This window comes from Dipodomys merriami, unplaced genomic scaffold (genome assembly GCF_024711535.1).
Source record: "Dipodomys merriami isolate MVZ:Mamm:240054 unplaced genomic scaffold, mDipMer1.0.p SCAF_22, whole genome shotgun sequence".
Lineage (NCBI taxonomy): Eukaryota > Metazoa > Chordata > Mammalia > Rodentia > Heteromyidae > Dipodomys > Dipodomys merriami.
Window position 1 is genome coordinate 19067377 of NW_027203604.1, and position 22995 is coordinate 19090371.

Genomic DNA, 22995 nt, shown 5'->3' on the forward strand with positions numbered 1-22995 from the left:
CTCAGCCTCCTGAGTGCTGGGATTACAGATGTGCACTGCTATATCTGGCATCAGTCAGAAATTTGTGGGGGGAAAGTTGAGGTGGTTGGGAGCATGGACTTGAGCTTGTTTGCTAGAGAGAGTGCTTCTAGACACTCCTGAATCACTGCTCCTTCTGGTATTGCCTGGTGCAAAACTAGTGCCCATTTGGTACTTGTGATCTTCTGTGTGTGTTATCATGGTGCCTTGACTAGACCTCAGCTGCTAAGTGCTCACACCTGTCCTTCTGAATCTGGGGGAAATCACCTTCAGAAGGTAGGGCCTGCCTTGTACAGTTCTTTCTCCAAGCCACTCTGCAGTGACTGACTGATAAGAGGCACAAAGGCTGAGTCATTTGCTGCCTTGAGAGGGGACAGAAATTCTGGTGCAGTTTGTATTCCAAATCTTCTTGAAATTAGTCCACACCCATGCTTGCTTTGTCTTCCCTGTCCTCTCAGCCCTCTTGACTCAAAGTGTTTCCTGAAGAATTACTCATAGTAAATCACATGGCTCTGCATCCCAGCCTCAGGCTCTACCCTAGAGGACCCAGTGGTCTTGGACAGCTGATGTACTTTACCTGAATGACTCGTTTAGTTGTTGTTCTCCAGGAGACCAGTGAGACCTCCATTAATGAGGATGGGTTGAGTGTTGCTAGTCCTTAGTAGCCACTGACAATCACTTATGGACTGGGATGCTAAATAGGTAGAAGGGGATGGAGTGACTGGCATAAGGTTTAGGACAAAGAGGAAAATAATATAAGAATTAGAGAATTTCCTGTGAATTAGAGAAATTCCTGGTGAGTTACACCTGTAATCCTAGCTACTCAGGAAGCTGAGATCTGAAGATAGCGGTTCCAAATCAGCCTGAGTAGTCAAGTTAGCTAACACACACACACACACACACACACACACACACACACACACACACACACACACACACACACACACACACACACACACACACACACACACACACAAACCTGGGCTGAAGCCATGGCTCAAGTAGTAGAGTATCAGCCATGGATGGAAAAAGCTGGGAGAGAGTGTGAAATTCAAATCCCAGTACCAGCACCAAAAGAGAAGAAAAAGGGATTTTCAGAATCATGTGGCTCTGCGCAACCCCACTAACTCCGGGGGGAAAAAGAGTATCATTCTAGTGATCAACCTAGCGTCAGCCTGATGAGTGACAGCTTCAGAAGGCTCCTGGGCGGGGTCTTCATCCGGGGCTTTCATCCGGGGCCCTCATCCGGGGCCCGCCGGAAGTGACGTCGAGAAGCGCAGTCCTCCCGGCAGTCTAGAGCGGCCCTGGAAAGGCTGGCGTGGCCGACGAACGAGTGAGTGTGTCGGTGACGGGACGGTCGCTGGTGCCGCCTCTGCGCTCGGGTGAGTCTTCCGGAAGCCGTTGTGGCGTCGCCGCCGTGGGAGCAGGCCCTGCTTTCGAGTCCCTGAGAGGAGGAGGAGGAGGCGGCGGCCGGCCTCGGCTGACGTCTGTGGGAACGCGGAGGCCCAGGCGTCCGGGCCTGCTTTTCTCTTCCGTCCTGGTTAGTCCCGAAGCCCCGGGGACCCAGAGCTCGGCGCTCAGGACCGGGTGACCGAGCCCTGGCCTGAGCTGCGTCCGCACGGCCCGCTCGGCCCGCTCGGACGCTGCGCTTTCTCGCTTCTGAAGGGGAAGTGGGAGGCGGGCGGCGCAGGGCGAGGCCCTGGGAGGGCCTGACTGGGAGCGGGCGAGGGCTGGGTGCGGAGGACCGGGCCCCGTTACGTCCTTGGGTTTGAAGGACATCACTCAACCCGATCGGAATCGTAGCTCTTGCAGACTGTCCACTCAGCCTAACCAAGGGGCTGGCGCCTATACTGGACTTTTTATTATTAGTCCGACCTGTTTATTAATTGACGGTGTGCTGGCGGCGTTACTAAATAATTCCTAAAGGGCCTGCCTTGGGGGCGGGGGGGGGGCGGAGAAAAACAATGAGTAATCATAACTGACTTGGTTCTCTTGAGAACACACTGGAGCCTCCAGAGAAGATTGCAAATTCCCAGATACTTAAAACTTTCTCCGAAAAGCCTTACACTGTTGAATTGATGTGTTTATTTTTTTTTTTCCCTTAAAAGAAAAATGACAATGCTAGTGTGCTGGTGCACGCCTATAATCCCAGCACAAGGGAGGGTGAGTGGGAGAGGGAGCCAGAGTTCCAGGCCTAGACCCAGCAGAGCCCCTGTCTTGGAAAACCAAAACCAACAACTCCAACAAAAACAAATAGCCTCAAAAAAGCTACAAGTTCAAATTTCTTAGAGTTGAAATAATGTTGGACATTCTCATTTGGATCTTAAGTATTTGAAACGGAATAATATCCTTCCCCCCCCTCCAAATTTTGGGTGGTTTATCGGGATTAATTTTGAACAGTAAACAAAGATACTTTGCTAAGTCCTGAGTAATTATGGGATGTTTTAACTTACAACAATATTTTCTCCTAATTTCACCCTGCAGTGATGCTCATTGACCTCCTGGATAGGGATGGAGGAAATATCAACTGAGGAAACAGCAGGATCATCAAGGGTCCAGTTTCAGTCTTTGGAGACCTTTGAAAGACCTGAGTGTCTTTCCCCAGAGCCTCAGTTCATGCAAGATACCAACATGGAACAGGGACTCATTGGGGGTAAGACAGAGATGGTACTTACATCCTGGGCCTGGTATGAGTCCAGAGCCTTGAATAAGAAGATGGCCCTTAGAGGGAGGACTGGACAGGAGGGGCAGTTATAGCTCAGCTCCTTCTTGACCCTTCTACTAAGCCTGGCTCATCTTGCTTTAATGTCAGAGTGGTAGTCACTTGCTCTGCTCTGGCTGTTTGTCCTTCAGAAAACCTTCCCTTTGTCCCAGTTGCCACATCCAGAATAATTCCTCAGATATGCTGCTTTTGCCATATCTCACAGTCCTTGACTGACTTGGGCTTCCTCTTAAATTCACCCTCTTTACCTCCTGTTCCCTTCATTTAGTTTCTCTTTCCTTGTGACGTTTTGTGCTTTGCCCCTGCCATTCTGTTGCAGCTGCAGTGTTTGTAACATATCTAATTTTTGACAAGCAACTTTTTTTTTGAGAGGGGCAGTGCTTGCTGGTCCTGGGGCTTCAACTCAAGGCCTACGTGCTGTCCCTGAGCTTTTGTGCTCTACCACTTGAGCCAAAGCTCCACTGTGGGTTTTTGGTAGTTAGAGATAGTCTCACAGACCTTTCCTACTCAGACTGGCTTTGAACTGCCATCCTCATATCTCAGCCTCCTGAGATTACAGAGACATGAACTACCAGCAAGAAAACAACCATTTAAGTCCTTGGATGAGCATAATGCCTGTTTGGATGTATATATGTTACATATTGACCATGCAGTCACATGTTAGTATATAAATAGGTTGGTCAGGTTTTTTTTTTTTTTTTCTTTTCCCTGTTTTTGACAGCTGGTTCCTAGATTGCTGTGGCCAGCTCCAGTACTTGAAGTAACTTGTGCGTCAGCAACACTGTGGAGTGCCATGAGGTGGGGGGGGGGGGCATTGAGAGAGGATCATTCCTGTTTCTAGAAGCTTTACACACTGATTGCAGAGATAGTGCTCATCGACAAATGGCCTAGATAAGTCATTACACATCCACATCTTTATGCTTTGCTTTGCTCATGTGCCAAGACAGGTACAGGGCTTACTCTTCTGTAAGAGGAATATCATTCATGAGGATAGTAGTAAATTCCTGTATCATAGGACTAAACGTGTAAGTGGGAGCTAGTAGGAGGGGCAGCAGGCATGCCCAGTACCTGAGAAGTGGTTCATTAGAACATTTGACATGAAGGAGGGTCCCATTGACACCCCTTGTGCTTCTTCTGAAAGGGAGCCCTAGGAAAGGGCTGCTCTCACTCTTGGCTCCTTTCTCCTCCCTCAGCTCCATCTGTTCTGCAGGTACCTGCTCTTCCCCATGAGGGAAGCCCAGGAGACCAGGCAGCTGCACTCCTGACAGCCAGGTACCAGGTGAGCTGAGGAACCCTCTGCTTTTCCTCAGGGACTGTGGTTGCTGCTTGAGTGTGGCCTATCCCTCATCCTATCTGTGAACCTTGCGTGGATTTATTTATTTATTTTTTCAGTAGCAGACCTCAGGTGTGGCATTGTTCCTCTTCGGAGACCTAGACCTTATGTAAACCTCTTTCCCATCTCCCAACACCACCTTTGTCCATGATATTGTGATGGGCATGTATTAGATGTTAAGGGATTTATACCCTGGCTTCTCTCCATTCTCCCTCCTCCCCAACATAAACACACACCAAATACCATCTCTGTTCTCATCTTCACTCTCTGGTCATGGTACTGCATTGGCCTTATTCCCTAGACCATCCAGGATGTATTATTTCAGGAGTTTGTGACATTCGAGGATGTGGCTGTTCACCTTACTCGAGAGGAATGGGGATGCCTGGACCCTGTTCAGAGGGATCTCTACAGAGAAGTGATGTTAGAGAATTATGGGAACGTGGTCTCACTGGGTAAGGACCAGCTTTCTTATTATGCAAATTACCTATTTCTGAGTAGGTTTATGATCTCTGAGGTCAGTAGAGTGTGGCTTAGATTTCAGGTTTTAGAGCCTCTGAATCCTCTATCTTTAAGGTCATCTCCTATGGGAGGGGAACTAAAATTCCTTTGGAGTGTCAAGAAGACATTTTACTCTTTATCCCCAGTTCATGTTTCCTGTTTTGTGGGACATCCGTTCCTTGTTAGCAAAGGAAAGCTTGTTTGTGCTTTGCCTAAGTTCTCACCTTTTCTCTTTTTCTTTTTTATGAGAGATCTGAATGTCTTCCCAACCCCCAGCTAAATTCTTTTCCTCTTATATATCAGTGCCCCTGTGTCTGAAAATTTTCCACTGAAGAAAAATACCTTTTTAAAAAGATAAGCTAAAATCTCTCTCATTTCTTAAGATCCCTAAGTTCATCTCTAAGTAGGGAAGTTTGAGAGACTTCATTTAAAGACCTGACTCACTGAGTAGTTTTCAGTGAGTCACCTAAATGGTAATCCTAAATAACCACACCCAGGCCAGCAGAAGTCTCACATGTTTACCCCACTCCTTGCATCACTCTGAGATGGGGTAAATCCTTCCACCACATCTCTCTTGTAAGTCTGAATTAGTGCAGTAGGCAGCTGAAATTAGGCAAGCCTATGTGCTGCTGAGAAGTATCAGAGGGGGTTGTTGACAATCTCCTTGAGATGAGCATTGTTTTTTCTCTTTTGTTTTTTTTGGCCTGTCTGCTTTTGCACTCTTGTGAATGTGTGTATACTTGCTCACTCTCTTCTTGGGTCTCCTCCCCCTTTTTTAGTTTGCCTATTTTGGTGACATCTAGGACACTTTTTCTCTTCTTGATTACATCTAGTGTTCAAGAGGTCTTCTTGTGGGGAAGCAGTTTGCCCACTGGGAAGGTTTTTAGTGTGTTTCCCATTCGTGGTTCTTTGATCTTTGTAGGCATACTTCTCCGCCTTCCCACCACCCGGATTCATTGTGTGAATTCCTGCCCAGCCCTGAGTCATACCCAGGCTTGTGCTTTCTCTGGAGAAACACTTGCAGTCCTTACGGCAGGAATCTCCAAGAGGTGGCCCAAGTGTCGGCTTTCCATCGGTAGTGCACGTGCCTGCTCGGGAACTTCTTTTCCACAATTGTGAGATTAAGCTTGGTTCCTGGAGTGGATGCTCCTCAGGATGCCACCACTCTGTAAAGTTGCAACTGCTCAAATGACCGGTGTTGTTTCTAACTCGAGGGGTGAAGGAAGACTTCCGTGCAACCAGCTGCAGATTGAACCCAGCTTCTTTGGAAACCATGTTTGGTAGTCAGCTGCTTTGTTCTGAAAAACACCAACTTCACCCCCATTTCTTCAGTTAATGTTCTTTTCATGTTAGAGTGTGGAACATGGGTCCTCCTTTTCAGTAGTGAACATGACCTGACCCTTGTGTGGCCACACTGTCCTGTGACTCTTGGACTTTCTTCATGTTTCACATCATAGTTTTCTCCTTCCTTCAAGGTTCTGCCCTTGGTTCTTTGTAGTGCCCTACAGATTGGCGTGTTTATATTGCCTTTCCCAATTCAGTGTTCCTTAATGCTGTCTTAATGGAGGGGAACTGGAGAGTTAAGAAAAAAATTAAGACTTTTATTTCAGGGCATCAAAATGAATGTATATTTAATAACTTTGTAAACTGTAAAGCGATACATATATAATTGTAAACTACTGTTAATTTTACCTATTAATTACAGAATTTCCAACCATTAACTTGTCTACTTCTTGGCGTAAAGAAAGTTGGTATCAGTTTAACAAAGCCTAATAGCCCAAGAATCTACCAAACTAGACTTTATTCTTTTTTCCTGCCATCTGTGCATACACACTGGATACAAATGCACACTCACACCAGGCAGCCCTCCTACTCAGCTCACTTTTGTGACCAAGTCAGTGACATCTTAGCAATTTATTTTTGTGTATGTGCACATACCAGTACTAGGGCTTGAAGTCAGGGTCTGGATGCTGTCCCTTATCATTTTCACTCAAAAGACTGTCAAGCTGCCACTGGAACCACAGCTCTACTTCTGGCTTTTTGATAGTTAATTGGAGATGAGTCTCATATCCTTTCCTGCCTGGGCAGGCTTTGAACCTTGATCCTTAGATCTCAGACTTCTGAGAAGCTAGAATGACAGGCGTGAACCACCTATCTGAACCACCTGTCGGTTCCTTAGATTTCTACAGTTCTTGGGAAGTGATTTTCATATGTGGGTTCTGCACTACTCCACCCAAAGTTTAAGGTTATATGTTTGTCATTTTATTTCTTGTTTAGAATTGTGAATAGGACTGCATAATTAAGTTTGACTTAAGCAGTCCCACATTCTTGAAAATCGGATATTAAATGCTATTTATTATCAAATTTAAGAAGAACCATATTCTGTTGACAATGAATGAACAGCTGACTTGAAGGGTTATACCCAAATGGGAGTTAATCCTAGAGAGTGAGACCTGGGAAGAGGGCTAGAATGTATTTCACATGTGTCATTGTGGCAGGTGTCCTGGTGTTAGAAATATGCTTATTGTAATTCTTGTTGAAAAATGAATCAGTAGATTGTGTTTCCCACATCTTTCCTATTGCTTTTTTTGTTTTTGTTTTTGTCAGTTGTAGGGCTTGAACTCAGGGTCTGGGTACTGTTGCTGAGCCTCTTTGTGCTGAAAGCTAGTGCTGTACCATTTGAGCCACAGTTTTCTGTGAGTTAATTGGAGATAAGAGCCTCACAGGGACTTTCCTGCCTGGGCTGGTTTCGAAATGTGATCCTCAGGTCTCAGCCTCCTGAGTAGCTAGGATTACAGTCGGGAGCCACAAGGGCCCAGCTCTCCCATTGCTTTTTGAAATTGATGTCATGGAGGACAAGTGATTTTCTATAAGATGTTTTCTACTGAGATGGTTGTTTCCTATTTATACGTGGTACTAGATATCAAAGTTCTGTGAGCAGAGGATATTATTATTTTATAGCTGAGGAAACAGGCTCAGAGAAGTTACCTTTACAAGATCAGGTAGGTTTGGGATCCAAATCTGTCCTTTTATGACAGTAGGTCCAACTGCATATGGCAGTTTTGTTTTTTGTTTTTTGTTGGTTGTGGGGCTTGAACTCTGGGCTTGGGCGCTATCCCTGCACTCTTCAGCTCAAGGCGAGCGAGCGCTCTACTGCTTGAGCCACAGTGCCACTTCGGTTTTCTAGTGGTTTATTGGAGATAAGAGGTTCATGGAATTTTCTGCCTGGGCTGGCTTTGAACCGTGATCCTCAGATCTCAGCCTCCTGAGTAGCTAGGATTACAGGCATGAGCCACCAGCTCCCAGCTCATGTTTGGGAATTTTTAATGTGTTATCTTTTCTGATGGCAAGAAAATTCAAAATGACCATAACAAATTGGGCAGACAGGCCAATTCATACAGTGTGAGAACAGAAGGGACCTGCATTCGAGAAGTATTGCTGCCTACCAGGTAGCTACATAAGAATGCAGTTGCTAAGTAGAGTTTTCACTTGCATATTTATTAAGGACCAAGAAAAGCATGATGCTTCCAGATGGCTAAATCTTGTTTTATGTTAAATACTTTGGAGAACACAGCAAATGAAATGTAGGCCAGATTTTCTAAGACAAACACAAAAGGAGCATGTTTATGTTACTTTATACTGTTAATTTCCTCAAGTTAGATATTGCTTAAGACCATTCTAGCGGTGTGAATTTTCTTTTCTTTTCTTTTCTTTTTTTTTGGGGGGGGGGGTCCGGTCATGGGGCCTGAACTCTGGGCTTGGGTGCTGTCCCTCAGCTCTTCAGCTCAAGGCTAGCGCTCTACCACTTGAGCCACAGCGCCACTTTCAGCTTTTTTCTTTTTGCTTATGTGGTGCTGAGGAATCGAACCCAGGGCCTCAGGCATGCAAGGCAAGTGCCCTACCACTGAGCCACCTTCCCAGCCCGCGGTGTGAATTTTCAATATAAGAAATTTGCATTTCTTTGTCATAAAATAGCCAGTTAGATAATTTTAAATATAATTTCTATGACTCCAAATTCTAAGAATTCTGGCTTTTTTTTTTTTTTTTTTGGATCAAGACAAGAGGAGGCTAGAAATCAGCCAGGGACCTCTTGCATGCTAGGCAAGTACTCTATAACTGAGCTGTGCTCCTACCCCCCAGCTCTCCCATATTTTGTGCTAAGACTTTTTGTTTTTAATCTTTTGTTGTTGTTGGTCATGGGGCTTGAACTCTGGGCTTGGGCAGTGTCCCTCAGCTCTTCAGCACAAGGCGAGTGCTCTACCACTTGAGCCACAGTGCCACTTCCAGTTTTCTGGTGGTTTATTGGAGATAAGAGTCTCATGGGCCTTCCTACCAGGGCTGGCTTTGAACTGTGGTCCTCAGATCTCAGCCTCCTGAGTAGTTAAGATTACAGGTGTGAGCCACCAGTGCCTGGCTCCTTTTTTTTTTTTTTTGAACTCTGGGCCTGAGTGCTGTCCCTCAGCCCTTTAGCTCAAGGCTAGCACTCTCCCACTTGAGCATAGAACCACTTCTGGTTTTTCTGGTAGTTAACTGGAGATAAGAGTCTCATGGACTTTCTTGCCCAGGCTGGCTTTAAACTGTGAGCCTCAGATCTCAGCCTCCTGAGTAGCTAGGAATACAGGCTTGAGCCACTGGTGCCCAGCTATTTTAATCTTTTATCAATGTTTGTTTTCTTTATTCATCAACTAAAAAATTGGGTTTATTTTATAGTCATCATTTTATGCTATAGTCGAGTGTTTAAAAGCCAAGTTCTGAAGTAAGACTGGGTTGGAATCCAAGCTTCAGCAGTTACTCTGACCTTGGGGAAGTTGTCCATTGTTGTCCCTCGTAAAGTTATGGTGAGTATTTAATAAGTAAAAAACTTAATACTCTTGACATTGTGCCTTATACCTACTGAGTATTTTGTAAGCAATATTATAATATATGGATGGTTGTGACTCATAAGTGTATATATCTAAAAGGCACTCTTAACCTCTTCTAACTGCCTTTTAGGCATTTTCTCTCACACTTTGCATTGCCTTTAACAAATCTAAAACCCAACTTCTTATCCCACATGAGGACTGCCTGATGCCTTTGTATTTTCAGTGTAACTAACTAAATGAAATGCTAAAAAACACCTTAGTAAGTACCCCAAAAGTTAAAAGTTACAAAGTATACTGCTAGAATTCTGAGTCTTTCATGTCATGCTATTTTTTAAGCTTTTTTCAGTACTCGGGATTCACCAACGGCTATGTACACAGCAAAACTTTTGACACAAAACATTAATATGTCCAAAGGAAAAGTGACTATCAATCCCAGCTGGGATTCAGAATTGTAGTAAATGCCTTTGATGTGTTCTGATCTCCTTGCATATGGGGTCTTATGTGGGATCCCAGGCTATTGGTCTATCATGCTTGCTGGTCCAAAATACCCTTTTTATAAAATTGAAATGCTGTCACACTTTGACACTTGCACATATGTAGCTGTTGAGTAAATTAATCAAAAAATTGCAAGGTACATGGTCCTGACTATCAACAAGTATAAACTGAGTGGGGATGATAATGTCTAAAGCCAATTTGTAACAATCTGTAAATATTATATAGTGACATGTCAGGGTAAGGGGAAAAAATTTATAGTCACTGAATAAATATATTTTTGGAGGTTAAGGGCTCATAGAAGATCTTGTATGTGTACTATCTGGACTCACCTTCTCTGACAGGCAGGAAAGTCCGTGAGACTCTTAACTCAAATAAAACACCAGAAAACCAGAAGTGGCTCTTTGCCTCAAATGGTAGAGTGCTAGACTTGAGCTGAAGAGCTCAGGAACAGCGTCCAGGCCCAGAGTTCAAGCCCCACGACCAACAAAAACAAAACAAAACTTCTCTGGGCTATTAGAATAATACCAAAGTTTTGTTCTCTTAGAATCAGACTACCTGATGCTTTAGTACAAGAGATGAGGTCCTTGCAGGCCTTTAGGCAAGTCATAGAAAAATTGTTTTCTGTGCAGATACACTTTTTCTTTTGTGCTGGTACTTGGGCTTGAGGTGCACACCTCTGATGCTCTGCCACTTGAGCCATGTTGTAATCAGGCATTTTGTTGACTATTGTGAAGTTTTAGAACCATGAGCCTCTCATCTCTTCCTCCTGAATAGTTTAGTGAGCTATTGGTGCTCAGCTTACAATTTTTTTTTTTTTTTGGTCATGGGGCTTGAACTCTGGGCCTGGGCACTATCCCTGCACTCTTCAGCTCAAGGTGAGCGCTTTACTGCTTGAGCCACAGCAGCACTTCCGGTTTTCTAGTGGTTAATTGGAGATAAGAGTCTCATGGACTTTTCTTTTCTTTTCTTTTCTTTTTTTTTTTTTTTGTCGGTCGTGGGGCTTGAACTCTGGGCCTGGGCGCTGTCCCTCAGCTCTTCAGCTCAAGGCGATTGCTCTACCACTTGAGCTACAGTGCCACTTCCCGTTTTCTGGTGGTTTATTGGAGAGAGGAGTCTCACAGTCTCTCCTGTCCGGGCTGGCTTTGAACCTCGATCCTCAGATCTCAGCCTCCTGAGTAGCTAGGATTACAGGCGTGAGCCACCAGCGCCCGGCTTCTCATGGACTTTTCTGCCTGGGCTAGCTTTGAACCGTGATCCTCAAATCTCAGCCTCCTCAGTAGCTAGGATTACAGGCGTGAGCTACTGGCGCCCGGCTACAGCATTAGTGCAAGTTAATAGTCCAAAGCAGTTTCATTGTGATATTTACATATGTACATATAATATACTTGGATCATAATCGCCCCCTCTATTACTCTTTCTTAATTTACTGCCCCTTTCTAATAGCTTTTAGTGGGTTTCATTAAGCTGTTTTCATACATACATACTTTGATTTTATTCTTTCCTCCCTGATCACTATTGTTTTTGTGTCCCCTTTCTGCTGACAACCTCATTACCATAGTTCCCCCTTTTGCAGTGATCACTTTTATCATATTTCCACGTTGTGGTAATGTTGAATTGTTTACAGCTGTCTCTGCAGTTAGTGTGATCTCATCCCCTGCATGCTTGGCCTATAAGATGTTCTCCAAAAATGCTTATTGAATAAGCAAAACTGTAAGCTAACTCTTGTGGACCATATTCTTTTTTCCTCATGTGCACTGAAACAAATAATTTCTTTTAAAAAACAAAAAAAATTTAGCTGGGCGTTGGTGGTTCATGCCTGTAATCCTAGCTACTTAGGAGGCTGAGATCTAAGGATCATGGTTCAAAACAAGCCTGGGCAGGAAAGTCCTTGAGACTCTTACCTCCAATTAACCACCAGAAAACTGGAAGTGATGCTGTGGCTCAAGTGGTAGAGCACTCACTTTGAGCTGAAGAGCTCAGGGACAGTGCCTAAGCCCAGAATTCAAGCTCCATGACTGACAAAAAAAAGAAAAATTGAGGCCAGGTGCCAGTGGCTCATGTCTGTAATCAGGAGGCTGAGATCCAAAGACCAAGGTTCAAAATATGCCTGGGCAAGAAATTCCATGATACTCTTATCTCCAGTTAACCACAAAAAAACTGGAAGTAGAGCTGTGGCTCAAGAGGTAGTGTACTAGCTTTGAGGGGGGAAAAAAATATAGAGCTCAGGGACAGTTACCAGACCCTAGTTCAAGTCCTAGGACTGGCACCAAAAACATTTTTTTTGAGATAATATTTGTATATTTTCATGGGATACTTTGATACATTGTGCTAATTCAGTAACCAAATCAGGATGATTAAACATTAATTGGTGGTGTGTATTTGTGTGTGCTCATGTGTGTGTGTGTTTATGGTGTGTGTGTTTGTGGTGTGTGTGTGTATGTATGTATGTATGTACTTATACACACACCCATGCATGAGGCAATACTAGGGCTTCAACTCTGGGCCTTGTACTCTCACTTGGCTTTTCCATTCATAGCTGGCCTGGGTAGGATAGTCTGTGAGAGTCTTATCTCCAATTAACTTCCAGAAAACCAGAAATGATAGTGTGGTTCAAAGTGGTAGAGCACTATCCTTGAAGAAATATGAGGTCAGGGACAGCGCCTAAAGCCCTGAGTTCAAACCCCATGACCGACCCCCCCCCCCAAAAAAAAAAAAAGAAGAAAGAAATAGTGTTTTTTAGTCTGTCATTAACCCTGTTGTGCAAAAGGAGAACCAGAAATACTAATTCCTCTGTGGTTTGGTGCTCCCTATTCCTTGAGGTTGGTCCTTGAAATATGTACTTTTTTTTTTGCCACAGTTCAGCTCACTGTGCTGTGTTTAGCTCACCCCTCCTACAAAAGAGCACGAATCTGAGCTCCTTGTAGAGCATCTTTGTCGTCCTTACTCTCCAAGCCTTCTGTATTAATGTCTTCTCAGAACTTCCCTTCTCTCTCTGCTAGTTATCAGTTAAAAGAAAATGTGGCTGGTGTAGCATCTGAGGATAAATTGCCACATCCCATTTCCTTTTTTATGAGCAGGATTTCCAATTTCTAAGCCTGATGAGATCACCCCACTGGAACAAGATCTACAGGTCTTTGATCCTGAAACTAAGGATAGAGAAGTCTTAAGAGATGACTGCTCAGGTGAGTAAGGCAGAATTAATCAAATGGACTTAGGGATATAAAGTTAAGTACTGAGCCATGTTTTGGCTGCTTTGATATTCAAAACAGAGCTCTGCCTTCCTGAATGGAGAGCATCTGCTTTCTTTGCAGTTTAGGCTGATGTTTTCTGTGTGTTTTACCCCTTTGGTACAAGTAATACTTGGTCCCTATTCAAGTTGCTTGTCTAAAATTCTTTTTTTTTTGGGTCCGATCATGGGGCCTGAACTCTGGGCCTGGGCACTGTCCCTCAACTCTTCAGCTCAAGGCTAGCGCTCTACCACTTGAGCCACAGCGCCACTTCTGGCTTTTTTCTTTTTTTTTTGCTTATGTGGTGCTGAGGAATCGAACCCAGGGCCTCTGGCATGCAAGGCATGCGCTCTACCACTGAGCCACCTTCCCAGCCCCTTGTCTAAAATTCTTTTCAACTATTTCCCTTTTATTGCCTTTGAAACACCTTGCCTAGATATTTTTTTACTCTGCAAGAAATGCCCCCCCATTTCTGCCATTTTTCTCAGTCCATTTGGATCCTCTATCACTGCTCCTATTCATGCCCTTATGTCTGCTGTTAAACTTTTGTGCATGTTTTTCAGAGTAAATAAATTTTCTGATCTTCATAGATACTAAATTATTTACTTCATTCCTATCTGGGGTTCTTTTTAAGGGCAGAGTACAGATTACATTTGAATTTTCTATTTGTATATTTGTATTTTGTATCAGATGGAGAGGCAAGAGAAGAAAACAATCTGGAAGAAGTTCATTCAGACAAAATGAGAGTAGGAAGACCCAAACAGGATATTGCCCAAGTTCCTGAGACTAGAGAAGTACAAAAGTCTGAGGACAGATTAGAAAGGCTTCAGGAAATCCTAAGGAAATTTCTCTTCCTGGAGAGAGAGTTTAGGCAAATAACTATCAGCAAGAAAACCTCTGCCAATGAGAAGAGCAGCGAGTGTAACGACCCTGAGAAGAGCTTCTGTGCCGACTCCGCTCTTGATACAGACCAGAGGGTTCTTAGAATACAGACTGTCGATGACAGTAAGTTCCACATGAACTTTAACCAAAACTCAGCTGCTGATAAACATGAACAAATAAGTCTAACACAGAACTCACAAAGTAGTGAATATAAAGAAAGCATAATGGACTTCTCCCACCTTAGCAAATGGGAGAGCACACTTACCACTGAGAAACCCTACAAATGTGACATGTGCGGGAAAGCCTTCCATCAGAGCTCAGCCCTCACCAGACACCAGAGAATTCACACGAGAGAGAAACCCTACAAGTGTAAAGAATGTGATAAGTCTTTCAGTCAGAGTTCAAGTCTCAGTCGGCATAAAAGAATACACGCTAGAGAAAAACCCTATAAATGTGAAGTATCTGAAAAGTCATGTGAAACATCTGATAAATCCGGTGGTCAAAGCTCAGATGTAATTCAGCATAAGAAGACTCACACCAAAGCCAAATCATACAAATGCAGCAGCTGTGAGCGTGTCTTTAGCCGCAGCGTGCATCTCACGCAGCATCAGAGAGTGCACAGAGAGATGCCTTGCAAGTGTGGTGTGTGTGGCCGTGACTTCTGTCATACTTCTTACCTGGTTGAACACCAGAGGATCCACCATCAAGAGAAACCCTACGGGTATGATGAGTGTGGGTTGGCCTATGTGAAACATCGAGGCGTTCGTTTCAGAGAAAAGCCCTATACTTGTAAAGAATGTGGAAAAGACTTCAGATTGAATTCCCATCTTATTCAGCATCAAAGAATTCACACAGGAGAGAAAGCGCACGAGTGTGATGAATGTGGACAGGTATTCAGTCAGACCTCATACCTAATTCAGCATCACAAGATGCACAGGAAAGAGAAAGCCTATGAACGGAATGAAGATGAGGAAAGTTTCAGTCACAGCTCAGATCTTACCCTGCAACAAGAAATTCTCAGCAGAGAAAAAGGCTTTGATTGTGAGGCCTGGGAAAACAACTTCAGTCCACGAGCACATCTTGTTCCACATCAGAGAATTCAGACCAAAGAGAAGCCTTATGAATGCAGTGAACATGGGCAGGCACTTAGTCCAGTTCAAGCCTCCTTCACCCTCTGAATTCCCAGTGGGATGAAGTTACGTCCACACTGGATGTGGTAAAGCACTCAGCCACTGCTCAAGCTTGTTCAGCAGAATTCACATTGAGAGAAACCCTTTGAATGTGACCAGTATTGGGAGTATTTGAGTATTGTTCAACTTAATTGGCTCCTGCAAATCCACACTACTAAGGAAAGCTGATGAATGTATTGGATGTGGTTAATTCTCCACATTTGGGGAATTGGTACTAGAATAAAATTCCTCTACTGAACTGAACATGAAAAAGCCATCAGTAAAAGAAGCTACCTTGAGTGTCAAATTCATGCCATATGGAAAGCCTATGAATGTAATAAATGTTTCTGTGTGAGGATATTCACTCATAACCCAGTGCTCATTGAACATCTAATATAGCCCCAGAGAAGTCATTGGAGTACAGTGTATGTGTCAGGCCATGATCAGAATTTGTATACCAAATGAAGTTCTGATGGAATGCAAGTATTTCAGGCTTTGCCCAACCTCAACTTATTGGAGAGAAAATTGTTATTCATGTATGAAGTTGTTCGTATTTAGTCCCAGTCTTTTTCACGGCAGGTGAATCTAGTCTGAAAGGTAACTTGCTGAAACCAGTCCTATTTTCATATGGCATTTTTTTAATTTAAGTGTTCTAAGTAGGTACGAGAATTTTATTTACAGACATAAGCTATTTTTATTTTACTATAGTCTATACACAATTTATATTTTTTGAAATTGGTTCTTATTTGGTTTCTGTAGGATATTGTCAATGCACCAGGGTTAAGATGCCAGGAGCGGAAAGCAGCTCACTTAGCTTTCCATGGTGTTCTTGGCCCAAGTTTTCCTAGTACAGACTCTTAGGCTTGCTCTTTTCTGAGGATCCTACATCCTGCTCCTTTCTAGTTACAACCCTTACATTCCTGTCGATTTCTGCATTCTCCTAAGCACCTTCAAGTGATGACTTCCTATTTTTAAGCTCCTCACTAGTACATATGCTGTTCCAATTTGGTATGGTCTGGTGTTTTCTAAGAATTGGGATTTCCACACCAGCCATCCACAAGGACAGAGATTCAATCTCCCTTTGTGCAGCAGGCCATTAGACATTTTGAAGTGATGCCAAGTTTATAGCTGCCTTTTCTGCATCCACAGCCCTCTAAGAAATAAGGACATAAGGTAGCCAGGAAGGCTCCTGGTGACCTAGCTGTATTCATTCAGTGCCTATTCTGCATGTGTTAGTTTAGAATTCTTCTATATGCTTCTATTGAAGGCCAGCAAAATGCTCAGGTCTGCTTTTGATAGGGAAAATGTAAAGGACCTAGGAAATGAGAACATTGCAAATGAATACGGCCTTCCAACAAAGATGTTGCTGTTCTGTATTGTTTCTAGAGCAGTATTTCAAGAAAGTGGCAGGTCTGTTCTTGGTAAAAGTGTAACCATTAGAATTGCTTCTTTATCTGTTTGAATTCCCCCCTCTTCTTGTCAGTCCTGCCTCAGCCTCCCACGTAACTGGTTCTTTGGGCATGTACTACCATGCCTGTATTTTTGTATGTTGTAGAATTTACAGGCCATATAAAAGAACATGGCTCTTTTTGATTAATAAAAATCACGGGTGTTGGTGTCATCGTCTATACCTAAAGAGTTCATGATTCTTCAGCTGTTGTCAAAGCATTTTGTTGTTTTTCCATTTTAGTCTTTAGAACATTTTGTGAATAAGACAAATGTTACTTAAACTTTGAGTTGTCAGTCAAGCAATTGGGGCTTTCATATTTAGATGTTATAATACTCACTAGGAATCCTAAACCAATATATAAAAAGATACTGCTCTTTCTCTAAGCCTCTTGTGGCTAACCTCTAGAATAGCTCTGCCACTGTAGTTTACTTCTTTGCTGTCAGCAAGCATAAGACACCATCAGGGCAAGGTAAGGCTGTGAGTTGATCTAAATGTAAAAGCAAATGAAAAATGCATGTTTTTGGGTTTTTTTTTTTTTTCTATCACACATGTATACTCTTGTAGAGACCAATAGTCCTTCCTCTCTGGTGACTATGAGACAGAATTAATCCCTAAATAGAAAAATATGTTTTAAAAAATCATATGTATGCATTTGATTTAGGAATGTGCTTTTGTACTTGAATAAAGGTGTGCTTGATATTCTGAGATCTGTTTTAAACAAAATCTGAAGGCCTCAGCTGAAAGCATTTGGGAATATGAAATAACCTTCTTGACTGCAATTTTGCTTCTCATTAAGAATGGATCCTATAGCATGCTTTTCCATAGCCACCCCCCTACCCCCAGGAACTCAGCTCAGTGTTCAGGATCTAATGGGTTATTAACTTGATTGCTGTGTATTGTAGAAGAGTAAATAAGTTTTACAGTTGTTGGGTTTTTTTTTTTTTTTTTTGCCCATTCTGGGGCTTGAACTTAGTCCTGGGCACTGTCCCTGAGCCTCTTTGTGCTCTACTGCTCTACCACTTGAGCCATGGCACCACTTCTAGCTTTTTTTGAGTACTTTATTGAAGATAAGAGTCTCACAGGACTTTCCTGCCCAGACTGGCTTCGAACTGTGATCATGAGCCATGGGTGCCCAGAAGTTTGGCAGTTTTGGTAGAACTTGGAAAATGGGGGATTTTGGAAGTAAAAAATATACTTAAAAAGAAGCCCAAATATTTTTTGAGGACACTTAATTGGTGCAATACAATGTAAATTTGTGTCCTGTCTCTGTTCTTGAAGGGGAGGCGGCGAGAAGAAGCCCATAGAGCAGGGGTGGGAACCTTTTTTCTCCCAAAGCCCACTTGAATATTTCTGATATTATCCACTGACCTTACAAAATCATCAATTCAGGCAGCCAAGTGCAGCCAACCAGGAGCATACACATCTGTCCACTGTGTGTCCGATCATTTTCAAGGTCTTACATAGCCTGCAGCCTGATGTTCCCCACCCCTGCTGTAAAAGAACATTTAATTTATTTTCTTCCACCACCTGTCTACATGCACACATATGTAAGTACAGATTAAACTTAATTCTCACAATTCTGAATTAATTGCTTCATTTTGTAGAGGAGCTGGGGTGTAGAAAAGTTAAATTGGATCCCAGTAAGTTAGTGGCATAAAGTCCAATCTATTTGACTCCAAAACTATCCATTGACGTGGTGATGGTGTTACTGGACAACTTGGAACTCTGAGAACTTAATTCTGATGGCTCTTCATGTCCTGTTACATCCTCATTAGTTCAGTATTGTCACCTGCAAATGATGATGAAGTTACCAGGGCTTTCTGGGATGCTAGAAGTGAATGCACACGTAAAGCTAATCTAAGCTCCTTGAAGCATACTGGTCATTTGACAGGTTAACAAAGGTGACAGGTAATTGGAAAGCTTCCACATTCCTAGCTTTGCTCAAACATCCCCACTCCCATTGCTAGTTTCACATTTGCATTTCTTTTTTTTTTCAGGTCATGGGGCCTGAACTCTGGGCCTGGGCACTGTCCCTCAGCTCTTCAGCTCAAGGCTAGCGCTCTACCACTGGGCCACAGTGCCACTTCCGGCTTTTTTCATTTTACTTATGTGGATGTGGTGCTGAGGAATTGAACCCAGGGCCTCAGGCATGCAAGGCAAGCGCTCTACCACTGAGCCACCTTCCCAGCCCCCACATTTGCATTTCTTATGTCCCAGAATTGTTGAGCTTTTCCTAATCAAGCTTGGTATAATGGGCGTGCATCCTTACCCTAGTGGAGCAAAGTGACAGGAAAAATCAAGCTGCATTCCTGAATGGAAATAGAGGCCTAATGAAACATGGGGAGCGCCACAACAGTACCACGGAGAGTCTGAAGCAAAGGGGGTGTCAACTCTGAACCTTACAGATGAAGATGGCAACCCTAGGAATGGTGTGGGAGCAGCTGTGCACTCCCCAACCCTGAGACTGTATCCAGGCCTCAGATATGTTAGTCATTACCCAGTGGAGAAAGTTTGAGAACAAGGTTCTTAAGGAGCTCAACCCTATATTTTAAAAAAGCATGGGAGAGCTGGGTGCTGGGTGCTGACACCTGTAATCCTAAATCTGAGGATCATGGTTTGAAGCCTGCCCAGGCAGGAAATCCCATGAGACTCTTGTCTCCAATTAAGCATCAAAGCGTTCTCTCTCTCTCTCTCTCTCTCCTCTCTCTTTCTCCTTTCTCTCTTTCTCTCTTTCTCTCTCTCTCTTTCTCCTTCCTTCCTTTCTTTCTTCCTTTCTTCCTTCCTTTCTTTCTTTCTTTCTTTCTTTCTTTCTTTCTTTCTTTCTTTCTTTCTTTCTTTCTTTCTTTCTTTCTTTCTTTCTTTCTTTCTTTCTTTCTTTCTTTCTTTCTTTCTTTCTTTCTTTCTTTTCCTGGGACTTGGGCCTGGGCATTGTCCCTGAGTTTTTTGCTCAAGGCTAGCATTCTACCACTTGAGCCACAGCATCACTTTTGGCTTTTTCTGTTTATGTGGTACTGAGAAATCAAACCCAGGGCTTCATGTATTCTAGGCAAGCATTCTACCACTAAGCCACATTCCAAAAAAAAAAAAAAAAGAAAACTTAAAAATGGAGCTGTGGCTCAAGTGATAGAACACCATTTTTGAGCAAACAGCAACAACAAAACTGTCAGCATTCAAGCCCCAGGACCAGCACACACACACACAATGCCCCATAACTGTTAGCTGCTCTTTTTGAAATGAACAGGAACTCCCTTAGGCACAGTTGAACAAGTGACCTTTTTTCTTGCTTTGATCTATCAAGTAGGGCTCTGGTAAGCCTATGGTAAACTGCTTGGATGTTGGGCCTTTCTCAAAGGCTCTTGTGCCTATTTGGCCCATGGAGGCTGCTCAGACAAAGCTGGAAGGGGCTGGGTATAGAGGATTGGCTGGAGGGAGGCCTTGCAGAATCAGCTTGGCCTTGTGACTTCCAAGGGAGGTGGAGATGGCTAAGTTGAGGGACGGATGGGATGGGGGCAATAGCAAGAAGGAATCTGATGGCCACCAACTAACTCTGGGTCTCCTCAGTCCATAAAAGGTAGGTATGAAGGCAACCATCTGCCTTCAATCCCTCCTTGAGTAAAGGTGGACACAGAAGATGACCCTGGCTCACTGTGGAATTTGATCAAGTTAGACTTCCAAGCTGCCCAGAGGGAGCCTGAAGTGCTCATGGAGGACCCTGAGGTTCTGAAGGTTCCTGGAGTTAGGAGTGCCTGTGTTTCTGGAGCTGGGGCCTGTGGAGTCGGAGTGACTTTTGAGGGCTGGGTAGGGCTGCAGATCCTTGCTGCAGGTTGATACTGGTTTCAGCAGGTCCCTCCTGAGCAGTTGGTGCTGAGCTGGCTGACTGTACCCTTTGGGCATCTCTCCTGGAGAAGGCGTGGAGCTTTTTGCTTCTGAGCTGGGTGCTGCTTAGGAAGTTTCACTGTTGCCTCTCTGTCCCTTCTTTCACCCTTTCCTGAGGCTTCTGCACATCCCAAGCCCTGCTCCAAAGACTATTAGAGATCTGGGCTTGCATCATCAGAGATAGAACCTAGGGTTTCCTGATGCCCCACAGTCCATAGGCTCACCCCCAGAGCAGGAGCTGCTATAGCCAGGGTGAGAGGCTGAACTATCCATGACTCTCAGACAGACCACAGGCTCAAGATTAAACTTATGCTTAGAATTGGCCCTGTACAAGACTACTGACTTAGAGAACAAAACAAAAAGATCTGAAGACCTATCACAAATTAGGAAAGCCCATCTCCTCTGCATGGCAGAGCATAGCCACAGCAGCACTGACAAAACTCTTGCATGGTCTTTGCAGAGGCTCAGAATATGAATAAATTAATAAACAGCCATACCAGTGACAGGAAAAAATTTGATTCCTAACCCATTCTACTTCACCTGTCTTAGGGAAGATGCAATTTTCTCTCCAGGTCCAAACCCAAAGGGAATGCCTTGTGGGTATAAAACAGTAGACAGGTCAACCACCAGCTGATGGGAAATGAAACTGATCTTTTCATGTCAGCATTTTTATTTCAGTCAGCCTTCCCACCATTATCTAGAGTATAGCCATTAAAAAGAAAAAATGATGGGCTGGGAAGGTGGCTCAGTGGTGGAGTGCTTGCCTTGCATGCATGAGGCCCTGGGTTCGATTCCTCAGCCCCACATAAGCAAAAAGAAAAAAGCCGGAAGCGGCGCTGTGGCTCAAGTGGTAGAGCGCTAGCCTTGAGCTGAAGAGCTGAGGGACAGTGCCCAGGCCCAGAGTTCAGGCCCCACAACTGGACCCCCCCCCCCAAAAAAAAAAATGAGCTGGGCGCCGGTGGCTCACGCCTGTAATCCTAGCTATCAGGAGGCTGAGATCAGAGGATCGCGGTTCAAAGCCAGCCCGGGTAAGAAAGTCCGTGAAACTCTTATCTCCAATAAGCCACCAGAAAACCAGAAGTGGTGCTGTAGCTCAAGTGGTAGAGCTCTAGCCTTGAGCTGAAGAGCTGAGGGACAGCACTCAGGCCCAGAGTTCAAGCCCCATGATCAACAACAACAACAAAAAGCACTGGTGGCTCACACCTGTAATCCTAGCTACTCAGGAGGCTGAGATCTGAGGATCACAGTTCGAAGCCAGCCTGGGCAGGAACATCCATAAGACTCATCTCCAATGAACCACCAGAAAACTGGAAGTGGCACTGTGGCTCAAGTGATAGAGTGCTAGCCTTGAGCTGAAGAGCTCAGGGACAGGGCCCAGGCCCAGAGTTCAAGCCCTATGACCAACAAAATTAAAAAAAAAAAAAATGAAAAAGGAAGCGAGGTGCTGGTGACTCATACCTGTAATCCTAGCTACTTAGGAGGCTGAGATCAGAGGATCATGGTTCAAAGCCAACCTTGGACAGGGAAGTCTGAGACTCTTTTCTCCAGTTAACCACCAAAAAGCCAGATGTGGAGCTGTGACTTATGTGGTAGAGTGCTAGCCTTGAGCAAGAAAAATTCAGGTACAGTGCCCAGGCCCTGAGTTCAAGCCCTAGGACTCGCACAGAAAATACGTAAGATTAAAAAAAGGAGTTGGATTATTTAATTGAAGAATAAATGTTTGGATAATGTACACCATATGCTTCTACTGAGGTTTAACAAGCCTCATAGTTGCTAAGTAATAATCTCATCACTAAAGCCACAGCCCAACCTACTTTGTTTTTGTTGTTTCATGGGGCTTGGATTCTGGGCCTGGGCACTGTCCCTCAGCTCTTCAGCTCAAGGTAAGTGTCCTACTACTTGAGCCACAGTGCCACTTCTAGTTTTCTGGTGGTTTATTGGAGATAAGAGTCTTATAGATTTTCCTGCCCGGTCTGGCTTTGAAATGCAGTCCTCAGAGCTCAGCCTCCTGAGTAGCTAGGATTACAGGTGTGAGCCACTGATGCCCAGCCTATTGTTTTATATCCTTCCATTTTTAGTTTGTCTTTGTATATTTAGGGCCTGTCTCTTGTATATGGTTTGCATCTAGAGTATATTCTTTTTTTGTTTGTTTTTCCAGTCTTGGGGATTGAACTCAAAACCTAGGTGCTGTCCCTGAGCTTTTCAAGGCTAACAATGTACCACTTAAGCCACAGCTCCACTCTGGCTTTTTGTAATTGGAGACGAGTGGCATGGACTTTCGTGCCCAGGCTTGTTTCAGATCTTTCAAATCTCAGCCTCCTGAGTAGCTCACCCAGCTTAGAGTATGTTCTTTATCCATTTTGCTAATCAGGGCTTTGAGAATGCAATCCTTTTACACTTGTTGTCAATATATATATATATATCTTATGCAGTGCTGGGTATCAAATGTAAGTATTACTAGCT

At 43.8% G+C, this 22995-nt stretch overlaps 1 protein-coding gene across 10 annotated transcripts; it reads left to right on the top strand.

Annotated features, from left to right (window-relative positions):
• Nucleotides 1-1285: 1285 nt before the first annotated feature.
• Znf655 (zinc finger protein 655) lies at nt 1286-17361 on the top strand. 10 transcript variants are annotated; one of them, XM_070033589.1, is made up of 6 exons: nt 1288-1558; nt 2503-2671; nt 3934-4019; nt 4375-4525; nt 13006-13110; nt 13846-17361. In XM_070033589.1, the coding sequence occupies exons 2-6, from the start codon at nt 2530-2532 to the stop codon at nt 15213-15215; spliced, it is 1854 nt and encodes a 617-aa protein (XP_069889690.1). In that variant the 5' UTR covers nt 1288-1558; nt 2503-2529; the 3' UTR covers nt 15216-17361. The 10 variants fall into 10 exon arrangements, with proteins under 10 accessions (XP_069889699.1, XP_069889698.1, XP_069889690.1 ...); XM_070033591.1 differs by having other exon boundaries at nt 4399-4525; XM_070033590.1 differs by having other exon boundaries at nt 1289-1400.
• The last annotated feature ends 5634 nt before the right edge of the window (nt 17362-22995 follow it).

What these genes read in the sequence shown, in the direction of transcription:
- Znf655 (XM_070033589.1), top strand. Translation starts at nt 2,530, where the DNA reads ATGGAGGAAATATCAACTGAGGAAACAGCAGGATCATCAAGGGTCCAG. An exon ending in GGAACAGGGACTCATTGGGG is followed by an intron (nt 2,672 to 3,933) that starts GTAAGACAGAGA and finishes CTCCTCCCTCAG; the next exon opens with CTCCATCTGTTCTGCAGGTA. An exon ending in TGGGAACGTGGTCTCACTGG is followed by an intron (nt 4,526 to 13,005) that starts GTAAGGACCAGC and finishes TTTTATGAGCAG; the next exon opens with GATTTCCAATTTCTAAGCCT.